The 18,062-nt window shown below is 56.0% G+C and overlaps 1 protein-coding gene across 1 annotated transcript; it reads right to left on the bottom strand.

Moving 5' to 3' along the window:
• Positions 1 to 1,733: 1,733 nt before the first annotated feature.
• BAK1 (BCL2 antagonist/killer 1) lies at positions 1,734 to 18,012 on the bottom strand. The gene is made up of 6 exons (XM_080569366.1): positions 17,838 to 18,012; positions 13,986 to 14,103; positions 7,383 to 7,518; positions 7,112 to 7,255; positions 4,817 to 4,997; positions 1,734 to 4,634 (listed from the first exon to the last, which is right to left on the bottom strand). The coding sequence occupies exons 2-6, from the start codon at positions 14,071 to 14,073 to the stop codon at positions 4,530 to 4,532; spliced, it is 654 nt and encodes a 217-aa protein (XP_080425492.1). The 5' UTR covers positions 14,074 to 14,103; positions 17,838 to 18,012; the 3' UTR covers positions 1,734 to 4,529.
• Positions 18,013 to 18,062: the final 50 nt, after the last annotated feature.

The raw sequence follows: 18,062 nt of genomic DNA, 5'->3' as shown, positions 1-18,062 counted from the left end.
CCATTATAACCTTACGAATTAAATCTCCCTGCCCACCCACAAACACACGCTTCAAATTGAAGGAAGAGTTTTCTGTCTGGGCAACTCTGTGTCACTTAGCACCTCCTCTGGGCTGCCTCTGGCACAAAAGAAATCCCCACCAGAAAAGCCCCCGTTTCCTCCCTGAAATCCTTCATGTGCAGGGACCCAGCAGAGAGGGACTGGGAACAGAGTCTCAGAGCACGTGGCCTTAACCTTGATCAGCAGCCCCGGCTCGCACCCGTTTCTAGCACCTCCAGCCCTGGGGGCTGGCATCGCTACCCGCATCCCTCGTTGCTGCTTCTGGGGTGCACCTAAGCCTTCACCAGGCACCACGATGCTGAAACCATCCCAAAGTAACAGATCCTGGGGCTGGGTGGAGAAGGGAAGCAGCGGGAGCCTTTGGTTCCTTTCCCTACCCAGTGTAGGGTCAGGCAGGCGCCTGTGCCAGCAGGTGCAGGTATCACAGAGAGCCAGACCTTCCCGAAATACAGCCCTAGCTTGGGTCACTGCTAGACAAATGCCACATCTGCTCCAGCTGCCATGTCACCACCAAACCCTGCAGTGATTCAGGTATCTTTGAGAGGGGCTGAAACTTTCTCCTTACCACCCGTTTGAGCCAGTGAACAATCCCCTCCTTGTGAGCGGCCAGAGCTGAGCCTCCTGCTCTCCTGCCTTTCTTTTCCAGCTGAGGGTTTCCCCTCCCTGCTTCCCTTGCTCACCGGGGAAGAAACCAAAGCTTTGGGGGCAGCCATGCCCCAATAGCACCATAGTGGCTAGGAAGGCGACAACAGGGAGAGCAAGCTATCCAGTGCATTACGTGGGCTTCTTTTCATACAGGGTATCACACGTGGCCGGGTTGCTGTTTAAACACAGCTTACACTGCTTTAAAATATTGATCAGGTCTTTATCCCCACAGAAGGAACCGATTCATTCAGCCTTTCAGGGAACGTTTGGGGTTATTCTGAGATTTTTTTATTTTTATTTTTTCCTTAGAGCCCTTACTTCCGTAGTAGGGATGCACTTTTTGGTAAAAAGGGCTCCTGGCACTGCCAGCCCGAGCTAAAGCTGCCTGCACGTCGCCCAGGTGCCCTGCGCTGCCTCGGCCAGGCCCTTCCCTGAACTCTGCCTTGTGGGGCTTTGAGGTAGATTCCTGCTGCGGCTCTTCAGAGGGCCCACCGGCCCTGCAAAGAGCATCATCTGCTGGGGAGGACAAAGCCTTCTCGCCTTATTCTGCCTTGGGTCCAGCAGCCCCAGCCCATCCTGCCCCCAGCAGCGGTTAGGCCGCGGCCCAGCCATGCCTGCCCCTGCTGCGTGCCAGGGCCCGGTGTGTGGCGCAGCTCTGGGGGCACAAACCCCCGGTCACCCGGCCAAAGAGGGGGGCCTGGAAGCAGGATTTTCCCCCCGTGGGAGTTCAGCACCCAGGTGGCTGTGGCTGCAGTGCTGTGGCCATCCAGTGACGGGATGCAGTACTACAGAGCAGCCACCCATTCACGTTCCCACTTCGGGCCTGCCTCTGCTCAGCCATGGTGCCAGGAAAGCTGGGAGAGGTGAGGGCAGAGTGAGACAACGTGCTGATACCCTGAGACAATCCTCCCTGCAAATCCCCTGAGAAAATGCCTAAAACGGAAACTTCCCTTTGTACAGCACCTATGTGAAAAGTTCCCTTCTCAGTCCTGGTATCACAGACTTTACCAAGGCTTGACCATCTACCATAAAGCTGAAAAATTGCCTTTATTTAAATGGCCTTACATCTGAATTTGGTTTGCAAGGTGAAACCCCTTCTCTGGAAGATGAGAATAAATTACAAGCAGCATGACTTTCTGTACTAGCAGAAGTACTCCAATCTGTTAGAGTTCTTGGAGTGTGTCAGTAAAGTAGTGAATAAAAGTTGATGTACTGTTTTCTTTCCAAGGCCCTCTGGAAAAAGTCCTGCTGGAGACATAACCAAATCAGACAACTAGAGGACCGTGGCAGATCAATAATGTGACCGATCAAGAGAAAAGGAAAATAACAATTAGCAGTTCATTTTCACTGTGGCAAAAAAGCTCCATCTGGTGGTGTTTTCACCCAGAAAAAGAAGGTAAGCTGGGGGGAGAGGAAACTGCAGATGATAACACTAGGTTGTTCAGAGTGGTTCGTGCCAGAGAAGAGTCAGGAAATCTCAAGATCTGCTCAAGACAGTTGAACAGGTGGCAGGATGGTAAATGAAGCTGTGTGTGGATAAATGCAAAGAAGTGCACTTGTGAGGGGACAGATAAACTATGGGGGGGTAGGGGGGGTGTCAAGCTGCTCACAGAGCATCAGCACAGCTGCACAACCTGGGCACAGACAATCCACTGCAGGCTTGTGCTGCTCAGCACGTAAGTGTTACAAAGGAAGCAACCCAAACAGATATATAGCAGAGGAATATTATAGCAAATATTTTAATGCCTTTTTAGGGAGTACAGTCCAGGACACTCCACCAGGGATCGGGATACTGCAGAAAATGATGGGCACAGAAAGATGGATATGGAGAGAGGCCAAAGAGTTTGCTATTCTTTCGTTTTAAAAAAAAAAAAAGGAACGTGAGGGACATAAGTGATACAAAATTATGGCTGGTCCTGCCAAGCTGCAAGGAGGAAGGCTGCCAGGTGTCCTCTGTCTGTGCTTTGATAGGACACGTAGTCCCAAGGGAGAGACATTGAGGAAAAAATCCACCTGAAGACAAAGGTAAGAATTAATGACACGGCGAGGTGATAGAGGAAGGTTTTTAAAAACACGACAGCCAGGTGTCTGCCAGGAACACCTTTGGTACGGTGGGGCAGAAGGGCTGCTCTCTCTGTCCCCAGTTTGCCCACCGTGGTGACCCCAGGCAGGGTGCGGGTGAGCTGGGCTCTGCCCTGCCGTGGTGACCCCCCTGCCAAGGGGATGAGTCCGAGCAAGGGCAGTCGTGGTCCCCCAGCCCGTTTTGCAGTAGCAAAGCCAGGCAAGGTCCAGCCATCGTGGGGTGGTCCCAGTGGGCAGCGGGCTCAGGCTGCTTACGCCTGTGGCGCTGCTCCAGCCCAGGGGTCCCTCTGTGACAGGAGAGGAGCTCAGGCACGGGTCCACGGCTCATTTCCTACCTCCGAGGTCCCCCTGGCTCCCTCCCCCAGCTGGCTGAGCTGCTCTAGGAGCTCGGTGATGCTGGAATGGCTCAGACAGGGCCAGTCACAGTTTCAAGCCTTACAGAGTCACCTGGATTAAAAAGAGCAGACAGAGCTAAACCGTGCAACCCGCACTGGGATGCTCTCCCTACTTTGTAAAAGTCAGAAAGATCGGAGATTGAGCGGTGCCTGCTTGCATCCCTGCCTCCCCCAAAACTCATGTTCAAGCATTAGTCAAGAACAAGGTCAAATCCTTTGCTGAAAAAGCCATGGGTTGCTGGGGCAGCGTGCTGTGCCCTGCTGTCCCCGCAGCCCTGATGTGGCAGCCCTGGCTCAAAGAGGACACATCAAAGAGCCCGTGCAGGGAAGAGATGCAACCAGTGCCTCCCACTGAGAGCAAGGGGACCAACTGGTCGTACTGGGGCTGCTCACGTGCCAGTGTGCTGGATGAAAGCAGCCAGCAGACTGGAGGGAGGGCAGGCTGCCTGCACACCCCCGAGTCACCACCCCACAGCTTTTTAGTGTTTGGAAACCTGCTGCTTCCCAAGGCCTGCTGGCACGTGGCCTCTGAACTCCTGCGAGGGCTGGGGTGCAGGCAGCAAGGTATGACTGCGGCCCCGGGACCAGCATCGGCCATGGGATGCTGCAGGTTTGGGGTCTGGGCTGGGGCAGGGAAAGTCTGCTCATGCCAGCACTGCTGGCTGCTGCCATCGATTGTCAGGTAACAGGTTGTGCCCCTGTCACCGTGTTCCTATAAAAACGGGTAGGGGCTGCTTGCTAAAAGGAAAGGAAAAGCTCAAGTATTCGGGCTCAGGAGCAGGGGGAAGGTGAAAGCAAGCACCACACGGCTTTCTAATGCTGGCTCACCCCTCCAGGGGCTTATAACCAATGCTCGGAGCAACCGAGGCTGGAATCCCTCTTCGAATGCAGGTCTGGGCTAGAGCCAGCAGCAACGGGGGAGCTCTGCGCCTACCCCATGGAGTGTCTTAGGAACAGCACAGAATGGACGAGACATGAGGCACACGCACACGTACGCCCACGCCGGCGTTATCGCGACAATGCTTTTGTTCCTCCAGAGGAGCCTGTTCTCCTGCCTCCCTGTTGCAGGCTACCGGGGTCACGGTGATGCTCTGTCCTCAGCACAGTGAGGCTTAAAGCAGCCAAAGTCAAACCTTCCCCCCTGCTGCCTCTCTCTGTAGCTCCTGGTGGCATCGCCGTGGGTGGCAGAGACCCCGCATCCTGCAGCGGGAGGGTCACGGGTCCAAGCTGTGCTCTCTCCCCCCCGGAGGTTTCTCAAATCCCCCCCCTCTCCTGGGAGACGTCAATGCAGGATAGAGGTTTGAGAGTGAGCTTGGCCGGACCCCTCAGCCTCTGCCCCCACGTCGGTCAGGGCCTGAAGAAGCGTCGTACCACTAAATGCCCCACCATCACCAGGGCCACCACCGCCAGCATGTACTTCATGTAAACATTGTCCAGATCGAGTGCAGCCACCTGACGGGAAACAGAGAGTTAGCAGGGGGCTTTAGACCTGCCTGCACCCTGCCTGGGCCGGCCTCCTGCTCTGCCCCACGCTGCCGGCCCCACCAACCTCAGCTGCACCTCGACAGAGCCCACCAGCCTCCCCTCGCCCCCCCAGATCCCCCAGGGCACAAGCCGTGGCCCCGCTGGCTCACCCATCCTCCTTGCTGGGCGATCCACTGGGCGATGCGGTTGCGCAGCATGAACTCCGTCACGAAGCGGGCGATGCGGCGGAGGAAGCCCGTTATGCCGTGCTGGTAGACGTGGATGGCCATGCAGTAGCCGAAGCCCAGCAGCGCGATCACCCGGCCCCAGTTAATGCCGCTTTCGAACAGGCTGAAACGAAGCCGATGGGTTTGGTTAAATCACCCCCAAAAACTGCTGAGGCTGGCTCGCCTCCCTAGTCCTCGAGGTGCATCCCTGCCGCGCAGGCAAAGCAGTGATTTTGTGGCCAAGCAACACGCGGACCTCGATAACCTGACGTGCTTTCGGAGCAGAGCAACCACAGCCTCGGCCACAGACACTGTTTGCCTCAGCCAGGTGGATTAGGGATGTCGTAGGAAAAAAAAGAAGCTTCCGAATCCTGCACACACAGCTAAAGGCTCTGAACTGCTGGGGTGGAATCCTTGGGATGGCTGTGGCTGTCCTGCCACCCTTCTGCCCATTCCATCGTTCCCTCAGGTCTGCACCCAAATACAAGGGCACGCCAGCTGCCTGTGGAGAAACTCCTGAGCTACCTGGGTTTTCACAAGCCAGGGTGTTAACCCCGGCACGCTGGAGCAGGTGCCACTTTCAGCTACCAGGCCGTAGGCTGCAGCAAGCTCCGAAGCTGCTGCATGTGCAGCTGGGAGCAGGAACTGTAGCCCAAGTACCCCGCAGCATCCCCTGCCTTTAGGATCACACCTGGAGGTAAGGAAGTTTAAGCAGATCTAGGGCAGAAGGAACAGGATTTTCCCTTTTCGTGCACAAATCCCTCCTAGACCTACAGCTGATCTTGCCTTCTGCTGATGCTCCCAAGGGCCGGGGGGCTCCAAAATACATCCAAGTTGTGTCCTAGTGTTCCTGATCCCAGTTTTAGCTGCTGCGGGCACAAATCTGCCGTGTGCAGGTTTGGCACTGATTTACCTAGACTGCTTTTTGAAGGCTTTTTTTCTCGGTTTCCAGCAAGGTAAGCCAGCAGGAAAAGAAAAATAAAACCAAAAATAAAAATATAAAAAGGGGAAAAAGAAAAGTAAGCGCTGCATTTTAACCTGGTGCTGCCCCAGCTGTCCCTGCACAGCTGAAGGGAGCTCTCCTCTCCGCAGAGCCGGTCACAGAGGGCGAGGGAAGGAATCACGAAGACACAGGTAGCGCAGAGAGGGGGACAGAGGTTAATTTACCTGTTTGCGGTGCGTTAACCGCCTCAGGGTGGCAAAGCGGTGAAAACAGCGCAGCTTGGCTTCCCAAGGAGAGGGGAGCAGGAAGAGGACAGAAGAGAGGCAGTTAGACAACACACACCGAGCGGAGGGTGCGCGGGGACAGGTCTGCACCACGGGAGCTGCCAGATCCCGGGGCCAGGACCCAGAAAACCCCTGCCAGGAGTCTTCTGCAGGACCCTGGGCAAACCCTTAAATGTGCAAGGGGCCTTGGTTTTCTTATGGACAAAATTCAGGGAGAGGGGTGAGGACTTAGCCCCTCAAGGCACGGTTGGAGCATCCGCGACCACCTCGGTGGAGCCGGCGTAATGCTGCGGAGTAAGGCGGCTCAGGACACAGACACGAGCCTGCACCTGGTGCAGTCAGGGCAAAAAGTTATCCAGGTGTTTGCATCTCAGTTCTCACCCCGTTGCTGTGTTTGAAGTGGGAAAGCTGGGCACGCATCACCTGCATCGGACAGCTGCAGGCTTTTGGGGGCATCCCAACGTCCTGAGCCAGCCCCATCCTGCTCCAAGCGGGCACCACCACAGGCAGCGAGCGCCTGCCCTTCCCCAGGGCTGTGTTTGCTTTGTGCCCCCAAAAAGCCCGGCCCTCCAGGACTTCCAGCCACCAGCCAGGCGGTGCTGGGACCAGCAGCAGCTACGCCTTGGTCCGGGGCTGGTTGTACACCTGAATGGGAGCTGGGATGTTTGCTTGGCCCCACTTCCCAGCCACTTTCCCCAGACTTTCTGCCCCCAGACAGCTTGAGCAAGGACTGCTGCTGCACGGCCAGGGGGCAACGTGTGAAGACTGTGCCAGCAGGAGCAAGAGAAGAGGCAGAAAACGCAGGAACCGTAACGGTGAGCTTGGACAAAGCTCAAGGCAGGGACGTGGATGGAGCTTGAACCGACAGAGCCTGTGTGCTGCAGGGGGGGCGGCTGCTCTGGGCTGGGGGCAAGGCCTCACTGGGCTGCACTGCACCCAGCGGGACCTTTCCATCCCTCGCCTCCTCCAGGAAAAGGCATCCTGCCCACACCGAGGGAGCTGGTGCCTTACCTGGAGGCGATCGTGGTGAAGTACTCGTAGGCATTCTCCTTGGTGGGCTGCAAGGATTTCAGCATGTAGCGAAACTCGGCGTCGTACCGCTTGTTAATGTCATCGCCGATGATGGCCAGGCGCCTCCCCACCAGGCTCCCGGTGCTGTCCAGGGGAAAAATGGCATTACAGGCAGGCCAGGCTTCCCAGTAAGACCAGTAGCAGGTCTGTAACAGAGCCTGGCCTGGGGCAGGGTAGAGGGATGTGCGTGCACTTGGTGCCTGAGTTTTACCTGCCCAGCTCTTGCTGGATCTCCGCAATCTCCGGGTCCAAGGGCACTTCTTCCCCACTCTCTTCTCTCTCCTGTTGGTAGCGGTAGAAGGCATAGCTCCGAAACACCTCCTCGGTCTCCTGGGCCACCTGGTCTTCTGAGAGAGACAAGGGAAAGAAAAGTCAAGGGGCCAGCTCACCTGCTCGCTTTCCCCAGGTTGGAAAGGGATCACACCTTCTTTTCCAGCCTGAATTTGTGCTGGCCTGCTCAAACGTCTCCTTCCTCCACATGCATCCTTGGCGGTGCCCTCCCATCGCAGTCTGCATCCTTCCCCTCACCCTGCAGCCCCAAGTCTCATCCCCAGCCCCTCTCCCTTGGGGGAACACCCAAACGGTGCTCGCATTTCGGGCGGTCGCTGCCCTCAGCAGCCAGCCGAGCCCTCTGCCAGGGGCCTGCACAGCATTTCAGGAGCCCCAAGGACGTGACAAACGCAGCCGAGTTTGCCTCTTCCCTTGCAGCTGCAGGGGACTGGTTGGGGTTCACAGCCACAAGTGAACAGCAGAAAGTAACGCAAAAGCAATCCAACATGGATCAGTTCTCAGAAAGCTCATTTCGAAGCCAGGCTTGTTTCTTGGAGGGGCACGAGCCCGCATTTAGATCATTTTTTTTGGCCAGACACAGGACTGTCACCACACACATTGCTGATGTTCAAGCTCTCCCCACATGGCAGCACCTCTCTGTAAGGGAACCGCTCGGCACAGACAAATTCAGGAATCCTGGACCCAAACCCCAAGAGGCAGCAAAGCTCAATCAGTGCAGAAAAGCCTCCCTCAGCAAACAACCCAGGGTTATTTCTATTTAAATGCCACCCATGGTCGTGCCCTCGTGTGGCATCAGCAATGACACGGTGACCAAAGGTTAAACTGGTCATTTTGGAATAACTGATAGGAATTTAGCTGATTCATTCGCCTGTTGCCAGTCTCACCTACACCCATCAGCGACGAGGCCAGGGGAGTGTTTGCGCCTTGTGCATGGGCTGCCAGCAGGAACAGAAAGATGAGGTTTTGGACTAAATCAGAAACCATAAACCAAAAAGGTGGCTCCTTATCTTGCACTGGCAAGCAGACAAACAGCCCAGCGATGGGTCTGAACACGGCTGTGTGCGGACCCCCAGGCCCTGCGCTTTGGTAACGAACCCACGTGGAGGCAACGAGCCCTGGGCACGGCGAGGCTCCGGGCTGCGAGCCGGGGCTGCTGCTGGGTTTGGGTGCCGCAGCTTCCTTCCCTCGCTCTCGTAAACAAGCAGGGTTTGGCACACCAGGTATTCGGGGTTCAGCGGGGGCAGGCACCCAGGCAGTCACGTCACCGGCTCCGACAGCGCGCGCGAAAACCGAGCTCAGGCAGGAAATGAGTCAGGAGCGAGCGGCGGCGGCAAACCTGCGCCCGTCTGGATGCTGCTCAGGCTCAAGAACCACACGTGGGGCACGGGAGCAGATCCTCTGAGCAGAGGGCAGCACCTCCCTGTGCCGCTTGGGGATGGGAAAGGGTCTGGCTGCGGCTGGGACCTGGAGCAGGGAGCCCCCGGTAGGCATCCCAGTCCAAAGGTACCATGGTGACCGATACCTTATCTCACGCACTGCATAGCTCCTGGGGAAAGTACCCGGTCTGTCACGGGGTGTCTCTGATTAGAGCTTGGTTTCAGCTAGCCCGGGGAATGTATTCCGGCTGGAGAAACACTCAGGCTTACAGCACTGGTTTAGCAGCCCAGGATTTAGGGGAATCGGCTCTAAAGTCCAGTTAATGCCCTTCTTCCCAATTTCTTTTCTAAGATGCAAAATCTGTGGGGGACAGAAATACCACGGGCACACCCACAGAATCCGTAGGGGAACAAAATACCATGGACGCATCCGCAAAATCTATAGGGGACTGAAATGCCACGGGCACATCTGCAAAACCTATAGGGGACCGAAATACCACAAGCCCATCCACAAAATGTAAGGGACAGAAATACCACGTGCACACCACAGATTCACAGACGTTAAATGAGGTGCAAAGCACTGGGCACAGCTAAAGGAGCAGCAGGACAGCAAGACCCCACAGACCTGTGCCTTTAGGTGACGGCTTTCAAGGTGCACCGGGAGCACACGACCGTCAGGCAGACCCGCAGCAGCAAGCAGGGCACCTCGTTGCAGCAAACCCAGCCAAAACCCGGCCCCGGCATCCCGGCACATCCACCCACCAGCCTGGGCGCACGGTTTTCTGGCCACTCGCATTCCCAGCACAGCGATGCTACGGGATGGTGACATCCCCACGGCCCCTGCGCAGCCCCAGGGAGATGGACCCAGCCCTGGGTAGGGTGGCGCAGGGACAGCAGAGGAGCTGTCGTGCGGAGACTTGGGTTACAGGGAGCTCGGGCTACGTAAATAAAGGTGAAGGGAAGTGACAAGCCCCGGTGTGTTTTCAGGGGACTGTTTTTTGTTTTGCGGGAGCAGGTTTATTTGGCGGTAAACAAATCCCACCTTACCAGGAGCCAAGCAGGGAGCAGTAACCAGAAAACGAAACTGACTGAGTCACAGTTTCAGTGAGAGGCAGAGTAAACAAACTGCAAGAACAAAAGAGGAAATAAGCGTACCCAAAAATCCCTGCTTTTAACTATCCCAGGCACTACTTTTAGTAACGCGAGGACAGGTGGACGTGTCCCTTTTCCTCCCAGATGCTGACCTGCGGCACCTACTGGGACCACCTCTGGGTGTCCCCCACTGGAAGGACGAGGCTCTGGATCGGGATTTGCCACGTGGATGCTCAGGACCAGCAGTGCAGAGCAGGCCGGAGCTTCTCCCGCATCTCTGGGCTCCTGGGGCAGTATCGGGGGGCTCGGCATCAGGCAGACCCCGTGCTGCAGGGGAGGACTCTGCTCCGCTTCCCTTTTGCGGAGCGGTGACCCCATGTTGCTCGGTCCCCAGCACCCAGGCCAGACCTGCTCCAAGAGCAGCCCCTCGCCTGGATTCTGCTTTCCTTCTCACTGCTCCTATCTCCCGGGGAGCAGCTGGAAAAAACTATCAGCCTCACCAAAATCACCCCTCAGATGTCATTACAACTTAACAGCCCCGCTACAGGCTGCAATAGTGACAGATGCAGCCTGGCAGCGTCCCTTTTGAGCTCAGCAGACGGGCAATAACCACAGTAGCTGTCTGCACAGAGACTGATATCCAACTGGGAAACATCGACTGGATCCCAAGGGAGAAAACAGCTCAGGGGACCAAGAACAGTCCCTGGAGGTTTTTGCCTCGAGGGGTTGCAGTTGCAATTCAGGTGTGGGACGAGCAGGGTCTGCATTAAGGGAGTTAAGCTAGCTTCCACCAGGCCAGGCAGCACCTCGTGTAACCTATCGCCTGTCATCAGCACTGACATCTACGATCAAAGGCTGATCAGCTTAAAAATGCATCGTGCTGGCATAATCCTGCACCTGAGATCAGAGCTTCCAGACAGGTAAATGAAAAACTGCCTTCCCCAGAGGCGTCTGCTCAGCACAAAGCAACTCCCCTTGCTCTGTTCTTTACAGCAAATATCTTCCCACCCAAAAGAGGAGCGAGATCCTCAAACAGCCACCACACAGAGCTACTGGGCAAACGCCCTTGGTTTTAGGATTGAAATTTCTCTATTTATAAGTGAGATTTTCTGGTCCAGATCCTGGACTGGAGTCAAGGAACCTGCTTTAGTTCAGGGGGTGCCACCCCAGCAGGGGCTGGGGGCCGCTGCAAGGTTTTGCTCGGGTACTTTGCTGCCCAAGCTGAGACCTGTCCCATATTTGCTGATCTCTGGGACTGCAAAGGGAGGCAGGGCCCCGTGCTCGGTGGGATGCCTGAGATGGGTGGGCATCAGCTCTGGCCCACCAACGTTTTTAGAAACGATTTTTTTGAGCATCCTTTTCAGGCAGGAATAAAGGAGCCATAAGGCACTTCCAGAGCAGGGCTATTCCCCTGTGCAGCCATAAGAAGGATGACTTTTTTTTTTTTTTTAAATGGAAATCTCATATTGATGGGAGATGCAGTTCAACAGGGAAATCCAATACTCAATGTCTGTTTGTGCTGGAGATGGGACCTGCAGGGGCACCAGAGCAAAGACAAGCACGTTCAAATGGTTTCAGTCGCTCTCCAGAAACTATGAGAGCCCAGGCTTAAACAGACAGGTCACTGTTTTTTCTACTCATTTTGCAGGTGGTCTTGGAGATGAAGACATGGAGCCACTCACAGACGCATGACTAACACCTCTGAGCAACTATTTATCAATCCATCACTTCTTTCGCATGCAATGTCAAGTCCACAGGTAAGATAAACAACTAGGGACCAAGCCGTACACCTCTCCGAGTTTGTTATGTGAGTATTAAGCACACAAGCAAATGAGAAAGCCCAGGTAATCAGAGTAAGAGAACAGTTGCCAGTTTAGCACTGCAAACTCTGAGTCAGATGGCTGGGTTTTCCAGGCACAACCCTGACACAGCAGACATCCTCGCAGAGCCTTGCTTCAAATCTCTGTCCATTTCCCCAGCAGTAGGAGCAGATACAGCACCTACACCTTTCTCAGCAAAGCGCTCTGGGATTCCAGCTAATGTGGCCCATACAGGAGCTAAGTGTGACCGCACAGACAGTATTTGCATCACATGGACTTGTCCTTCTTCACTGTAGGGGAACTACACTGCGTTTTGCACGACTACCTGCAGGTGTGAGGACAGCCGTGTCCATGGGATGTCCCCTGACATGGGACGTCCCCCTGACCTGACCCTCAGTGCAGTTATCCCAACCGTTCCCAGAGCTGTGTGCGCACCCTGGCAATATGTCTGAACAGGGAAGTGCCACCAGCCCCATTTTACAGATGGGAAAAGAAGTCGGGCAAGGTTAACGAGTTAATTCTCTGAATTAGGAACTCCACTTCCTGAGCTCAGCTCGGTACTGTTGGTGCTGGGCCTCCCAGCCCTCCTGCAATGTTTGCTCCCCTTTGCGTGACTGTTCATGAATTACGTTGTTCCTCCTCTTCATCACGCACTGCCACAAGGCTCCTGCCTTCATCTACAAAACCCTAAAAATACGAGAAGTGTGGGTTGCCACCCAGCCTCACAGAAACACCAGCATCTTGTCCCTGCCCTAAGCAAGGCCTGGTAGAACAAGGGATCAAGACAACACTCAAACCCCTGACCAGCAGGGAAATCCCTTCGCTCCCTATGCATCCAAAGACAAACAAAAAAGGCAAGCACGCCCTAAATGAAAACCAGGCTTAATACCCGGTGACAAAAGCTTTCTTCCACCCAGTAGTCCCATAGCACGTGTTGGAAGCTGCGCATTTTTGCTGCCACCTGAGTCCACGTGGCTTCTCCCCAAGAGGTACACAGGGATCCTCCAAATTCCAGGTGGACCCCCGGTTTTTGGGAAGCAGACGGGTGCCAGTACTGCCAGTAAGTGTTTGCAAACGTACAGGAAGTGTGACTGTAAAACTGTGTGGTTAGAGTTCAGGGCCCGATCCTCTCGCAGGTTTTCACATCAGCATCTCATAGGCCTCAACAGGAAATCAGCATACGTAAACAACTGCTCTAATTTATTTATTTTTATGCCTTGTAGACTTCGGTAAGGGAAGGACAGTTTTTTGGTTTTTTTTTTCTCCCTCCTCCAATGTGTTCATGCGGGATCCAGAACAAATGGTACTCCGAGATGGAGAAGAGCCTGGGCTGTACCAGAATACACACACCATAACCAGGCCCATAAACCAGCTCTGAGCTGGATCTGGACTCAAATACATAAACAGTTAGCTATAACTTCTAATCTCCAGTATTGACAGAGCAGCAGTGACTCAGCCTTATTTACAAGTCCACCTGCAAAACAGGTTAAGAAGTCACCCGTGTTGAACACCTCGCTGTGCAGCGGCATTTTATCAGCTGGGGACGAAACGGGAGCTGAGGCTTTTCCCAGCTTCGTTTCGGCCCAGTTCCCAGTTTCACTCATCAGTGGGCCATGCAATCACACCATCTTCTGGGTTTGGGGTCTACAGGGAATGGGAGGCACCGCTCCTTGTCCTTCCTGACTCCCAAACTTTTTGTCGCTGCCCCGACACAGCAGGGACCCGACTTGGTCCGGCAGCTGATGCTGCACGACTGAAACCGCTCGGCACGGCACGTTCTCCTGCCTGCTTTAAACCTCAAGTACCTTTCGCTCGCTTGTGTTGGCGGAAGGGAAAGTAAATGACACCCAGCACCTGTGGCACATCGAGCAGCCAGCTGGGGCAATTCACCCCACGCCCAAGCCTCCATGCCTGCACCCAGCTGGCAGCAGATCCCAGCTCTCAGCAGCTCCCTGCACGCTGTTTGCTGCAAGCTTTGCAAGCCCCCTCGCTGCCCACTGTGCCAGCCCAACGCCAAGCATCTCCCAAAAGCTCTGAGTGTGTGAACTCAGGAGTTCAGCTCTGCATAGATGGACGGAGCTGACTTATTATCCCAGCCCTGCAAAGCCCTTGGAAGAATGAAAAACCATCTTTTCAAAGAAACAGCAGGAAAAAAACAAACAAACAAACTAGAAAACCACGGCTGAATGAATATGCTTCCTGCCCCAGCCCCGAATAGCGCATCCCCCTTTTTACCTGAATTGAGCTCTTGTGACAGCCTGCGCCCATTGCTGCCCCGGCGTCCGTGGGCCCCCGGTGGGTCTCCGTCGTTCCCTGAGGCCATCGCAGAGATGCTGGGGAGGATCAGCTTTACCTGGAGAGGGGATAGACAGGACGTGAGCCAGGGTATGGCCCATCAGCAGTGACACTGGAGACCTCTTGCGCCTTCCCACACCTCTCAGGTCAGCATCACGGAGCCCGTTTGGCCGAGCCAAGGGCTCAGAGAAGCACTGCCTGCTTTTATCTCCACGAGCAGCCTGGCTCCTCCCTTCCCTGCACTTGCTCCCTCATGGTCACACCGAGTCCCTTGGCTGGATTTCTCCTTTCTTCCCATCAAGATGTTTGCAGACAGTAATATGCCATAACAGGAAAGTCACCCAGTGCCCTACCCTGCTTCCCCACCCTTGCTGGAAACCTACTGGCTGTCCCATGACCCACAAAGTGCTTCTCCAGCCCAAACAACAGCATCATCTGCAGCAGCTTCGAGCTGGGAAGAAACCAAAACCCCAGCACCAAGCGTTGCAGGGCTGCCGGGTGCTGAGCCACTGCATCCCCACTGCAGCCAGCCCAAGCCATGGCCGTGACTGCTCAAGAGCAAACCAAGCTGTGACCACAGCCAGCTGCCCCAGCAACAACACCGATTCCCCTTTGCAAACACCTCTGGCTCGTTTTCCACAGTTTCTGCCAGTCTTTCTTTTCCTATATCCAGGTGCCCTAACTTCCCGTTCCTTATGTCTTCCCAGCTCCTCTCTGAATAAGAAAATTAAGTTATCAAGTTGCTATTAAGTTAACAAATGCCCAGTTCCAACTGCCCCCGACCTTCAAAAGCAACCTAAAACCATACCTGTGTTTAGGGCTCTGCAAATTTCTCAGCAGCAGCTTTTACCCCCTGCTCATCACACTGACATCACCCCCGGTTTGTGCAGAGAAGGAAGTGAGGCCGCCCGCTTAGGTCGGGGTTAGATCACGGCGGCGGCTTGCCTTTTGTTCAGCATGCCAGTACATGTTCCCAGGCCAGGCCTTCTACAGGGCTGAGCTGGTAGGTTTTTCTGATTTGCACCAGCTTTAAATTCGTGAGGTCACATTGACACCCAAAAGTTTAAATCATATTCTGGCCAAAAATAAATACTGAAAAAAAAAAGTGCTGGTTGCAGATAAATAACCACCTACATCAAGCTTAGGAGTGCAACACCTGGGCCAAGCTTACAGCCTCACACCGATTATTCAGAAGAGAAAAACGGAGATCATAAAACAGATTGTGAAGTGCGGTATCCAGCCAGGGTGGGATGAGGGGCTGGAAATGCAAAGTTTATCAGCCTGGCTTCGAAAGCCCTCACGTATTTGCATATCTGCAGCCAGGGACTCTGAGCCCTGGTGACACACAGATGGAGGTGCTGTTTTTTCCTACACGCCTCCGAGGACAGGATTTCCCTTTTCCTCCCCGACCTCGTACATCGCCATCCAAGGAAAAGCTGAAAACATGCTGAGGACCTGGGGCGGCAGGGAGCCAGACTGCGGAGCAGAGGAGGGACGGATGCGGCGCGGGCAGCTCGGCGAGCGCCTGGAGCAGCAGACGCACGCTCAGCGAGGCTGAAGTCGCAGCCCACCTCCCATCTGAAGGCTTCAAAGGGAAGCAAGAGCAGACTGGGGGCAGTTCTCTGTCCGTTCGTGGGTAACCAAAGCAGGAGGAATTCCTTCCGTGCCCCGCAGTGCTGCAGCCCGAGGCTGCGCTGAGCACGGTGCTGGTCGTGGACGCGTCCAGCCGGAGTTTAATCGCCTCCGGAGCTTTTACAGCACGGGCTGTTGATGCAGCCGGCCGTGTTTCACGTGGACCCACTGCCTCTGCCCAAACCTCAACCACCAAGAACCGTGAATTTCTGATGTGGCTCCGACTGCTCCATCTGAAGGATGTCTGGGGGAACACCCAACTCCGGAGCCTGCGCCGCAGCTGACTCATGTGTTGCTTCGCACTTGTTGTCTGCCAAAGCCTTTGGAAGCGAGTGTTGCAAGCTGCGACTGGGGCCGTAGAGGAACTTTCATTTTCAGTTTCCCCTCTCAATATAGTTTCTTGCAGCGCTTTCTTCTCTCGCACCGCGGGGCACCGCAGGCCTCCTGCGCACATCTGGGACCGGCGGCCGTGTCCCCGTCCCCTGTGTGTGCCGAGGGGCTGCAACCCACTCCCAGATGGGACCCAAAAGTCCCACTCCTGCAAACTAAATGAATTTCCGAGCTAGCTGGCTGCCCGCCTCTGCTGGCGCCAGTGCCTCAGCCCGGCCTCTCCGTTACCCAGAGCCCTCGTTCCTCCTGCTTCCTGGTCGCTGCCCCTTTGCTTTGCCCCGTTCCCCTTGGTTATGAGAATGTTGTGCCAGGAGAGAGCAGGGAGGGTGCGAAGGAGGATTACAACACCCAGACGCTTAAGGACAGCCCAAGGCAGCAGAAAATGAAGGTCCTCCAGGGCTCGGGAAAGGGCACAGGGAGGCGGCAGGGCACTAGGAGCGGTGTCTAACTCAGCCAGAGGACAATTCACCTCCACTCTGACTTTTCGCTCTTGTAGGAGGCCCCAAAGGGTTAAAAGGAGCAGATAGCACCTGGGCTGTGGATTTAGCAACACCTCTGACATGGCACAGGAGCCTTATCTTTATTAACGAACACGTGCCAAAGGATCAGCCTTCCTGCAGGCTTCCCTCCTAACAAGACCTTTGCCTCAACTGTTCCTTGTTTCACCCTCTCTCACTCTGCTCTAAGGCCTCTCACACACTTCCTGAGCACCCCCAGGACGTGCTCATCGCTCAGCTTCTCCCAGCTTTTCTCCCAAAGGACAGTGCCCGGGCAGCAGGGAGATGCCGGGGCCGGCCCAGCATGGGAGGCCGATTTGTGGGGTGCAGGAGGGCAGGGGACTCGCAGGAACAGGGGGGGTGCAGCCCCAGCCCTCCGATGCGTTATGAAAATCCCATTCCAGGAAATGCACGGAGCGTCCCCTGGGAGAAGCATTTCACATGCCTGGCCCCCGGCCCATGCAGCGATCCCACCAACAAGCAAGAGGCAGCAGGACCAGAGGACCCCAACCCCTGCTCGCTCAGCGCAGAGCCCCCCCCCCCGGAGCGAGCAAACGGGGGAAGTTTGCCCATTTTTGTGCTTTCCCGTGCCCACCCTGCCCTCGAGCCCCACGGCCGCAGCTGTCGGGGACGGGGACCTTGCAGCCACCCCCCCCTGTGTCCTGGTGGTGCTGAGCAGGAAACCATGCAGCTGAGCCCACGGGGCCACACGTGTGATGCCCGGGGCTGAGGTCACGGCTCGGAACGGAGCTGGCCTGATGTCACCACGGTCCCCAACACGGCACGGCTCGGCTCTTGTCACCGATGGCCCCGAAAGACCCCTCTGCCCCACGCCTCCCAGCGCCCTACGCTCAGCATGGGGGTGCCGGGGGGGCTGTCACTGTCGTGGCCTCACAAGGGAAGAAACGAGAGGAGAAAAAAAAAAAGAGAAGAGGGAGAAAAAAGAAAAAAAAAATGGAGAAAACATCACCAAAAGAGGCGACGTTTGCTCTTTGGGGGCAGCGCTCAACATGGAGCGAGACCTTTCAGCCCCGGCCCGGAGATCACTGCCCGCTGCATTACGCTGTGTAGTTCAAATCTCCCGCACCAGGAGGGTGCAGGATGAGGCCCTGGGGCTCCGTCCCCCCCCCTCCCACCTCCCCAGGGTCCCCCCGGTGCATTTCAACCCCCCCCCAACCCCCGGCAGCGCTCAGCAGCCCCGGCCCGGGGCTGGGGGGGGCGGGGGAAGGAGCATCCCGGTGGAGGCTGGGGGGGGGGGGTCCCCGCTACTCACCGGCTCCCGGCGGGGTCCAGGGGGGCCGGGGGGGTCGCGGGGAGCCCTAACGCATCCCTCCGGGGAGCTGCCCCATCCCCGCCGCTCCCTTCCTGCCTCCTCCCCGGAGCGCAGCGGCGCGGCGCGGGGGAAGGAAGCGAGCAGGGCCGGGGAGGAGGAGGGAAAAGAAGAAGAGAGACCGAAAAAAAAAAAAAAAAAATTAGAAACCCAACCCCAGACCATAGA

This window comes from Anser brachyrhynchus, assembly GCF_964034855.1.
Source record: "Anser brachyrhynchus genome assembly, chromosome: 27".
Lineage (NCBI taxonomy): Eukaryota > Metazoa > Chordata > Aves > Anseriformes > Anatidae > Anser > Anser brachyrhynchus.
The sequence above is the reverse complement of the archived record's forward strand: the minus strand, read 5'-3'. Positions and strand labels throughout refer to the sequence as shown.

Excerpts from the sequence above, each read along its gene's own strand:
- BAK1 (XM_080569366.1), bottom strand. The coding sequence starts at position 14,073 with ATGGCCTCAGGGAACGACGGAGACCCACCGGGGGCCCACGGACGCCGG. Across the intron at positions 4,998-7,111 it reads TTCACCACGATCGCCTCCAG|CCTGTTCGAAAGCGGCATTA; the intron begins GTAAGGCACCAG and ends GCTTCGTTTCAG. Across the intron at positions 4,635-4,816 it reads TCGCCCAGCAAGGAGGATGG|GTGGCTGCACTCGATCTGGA; the intron begins GTGAGCCAGCGG and ends GTTTCCCGTCAG.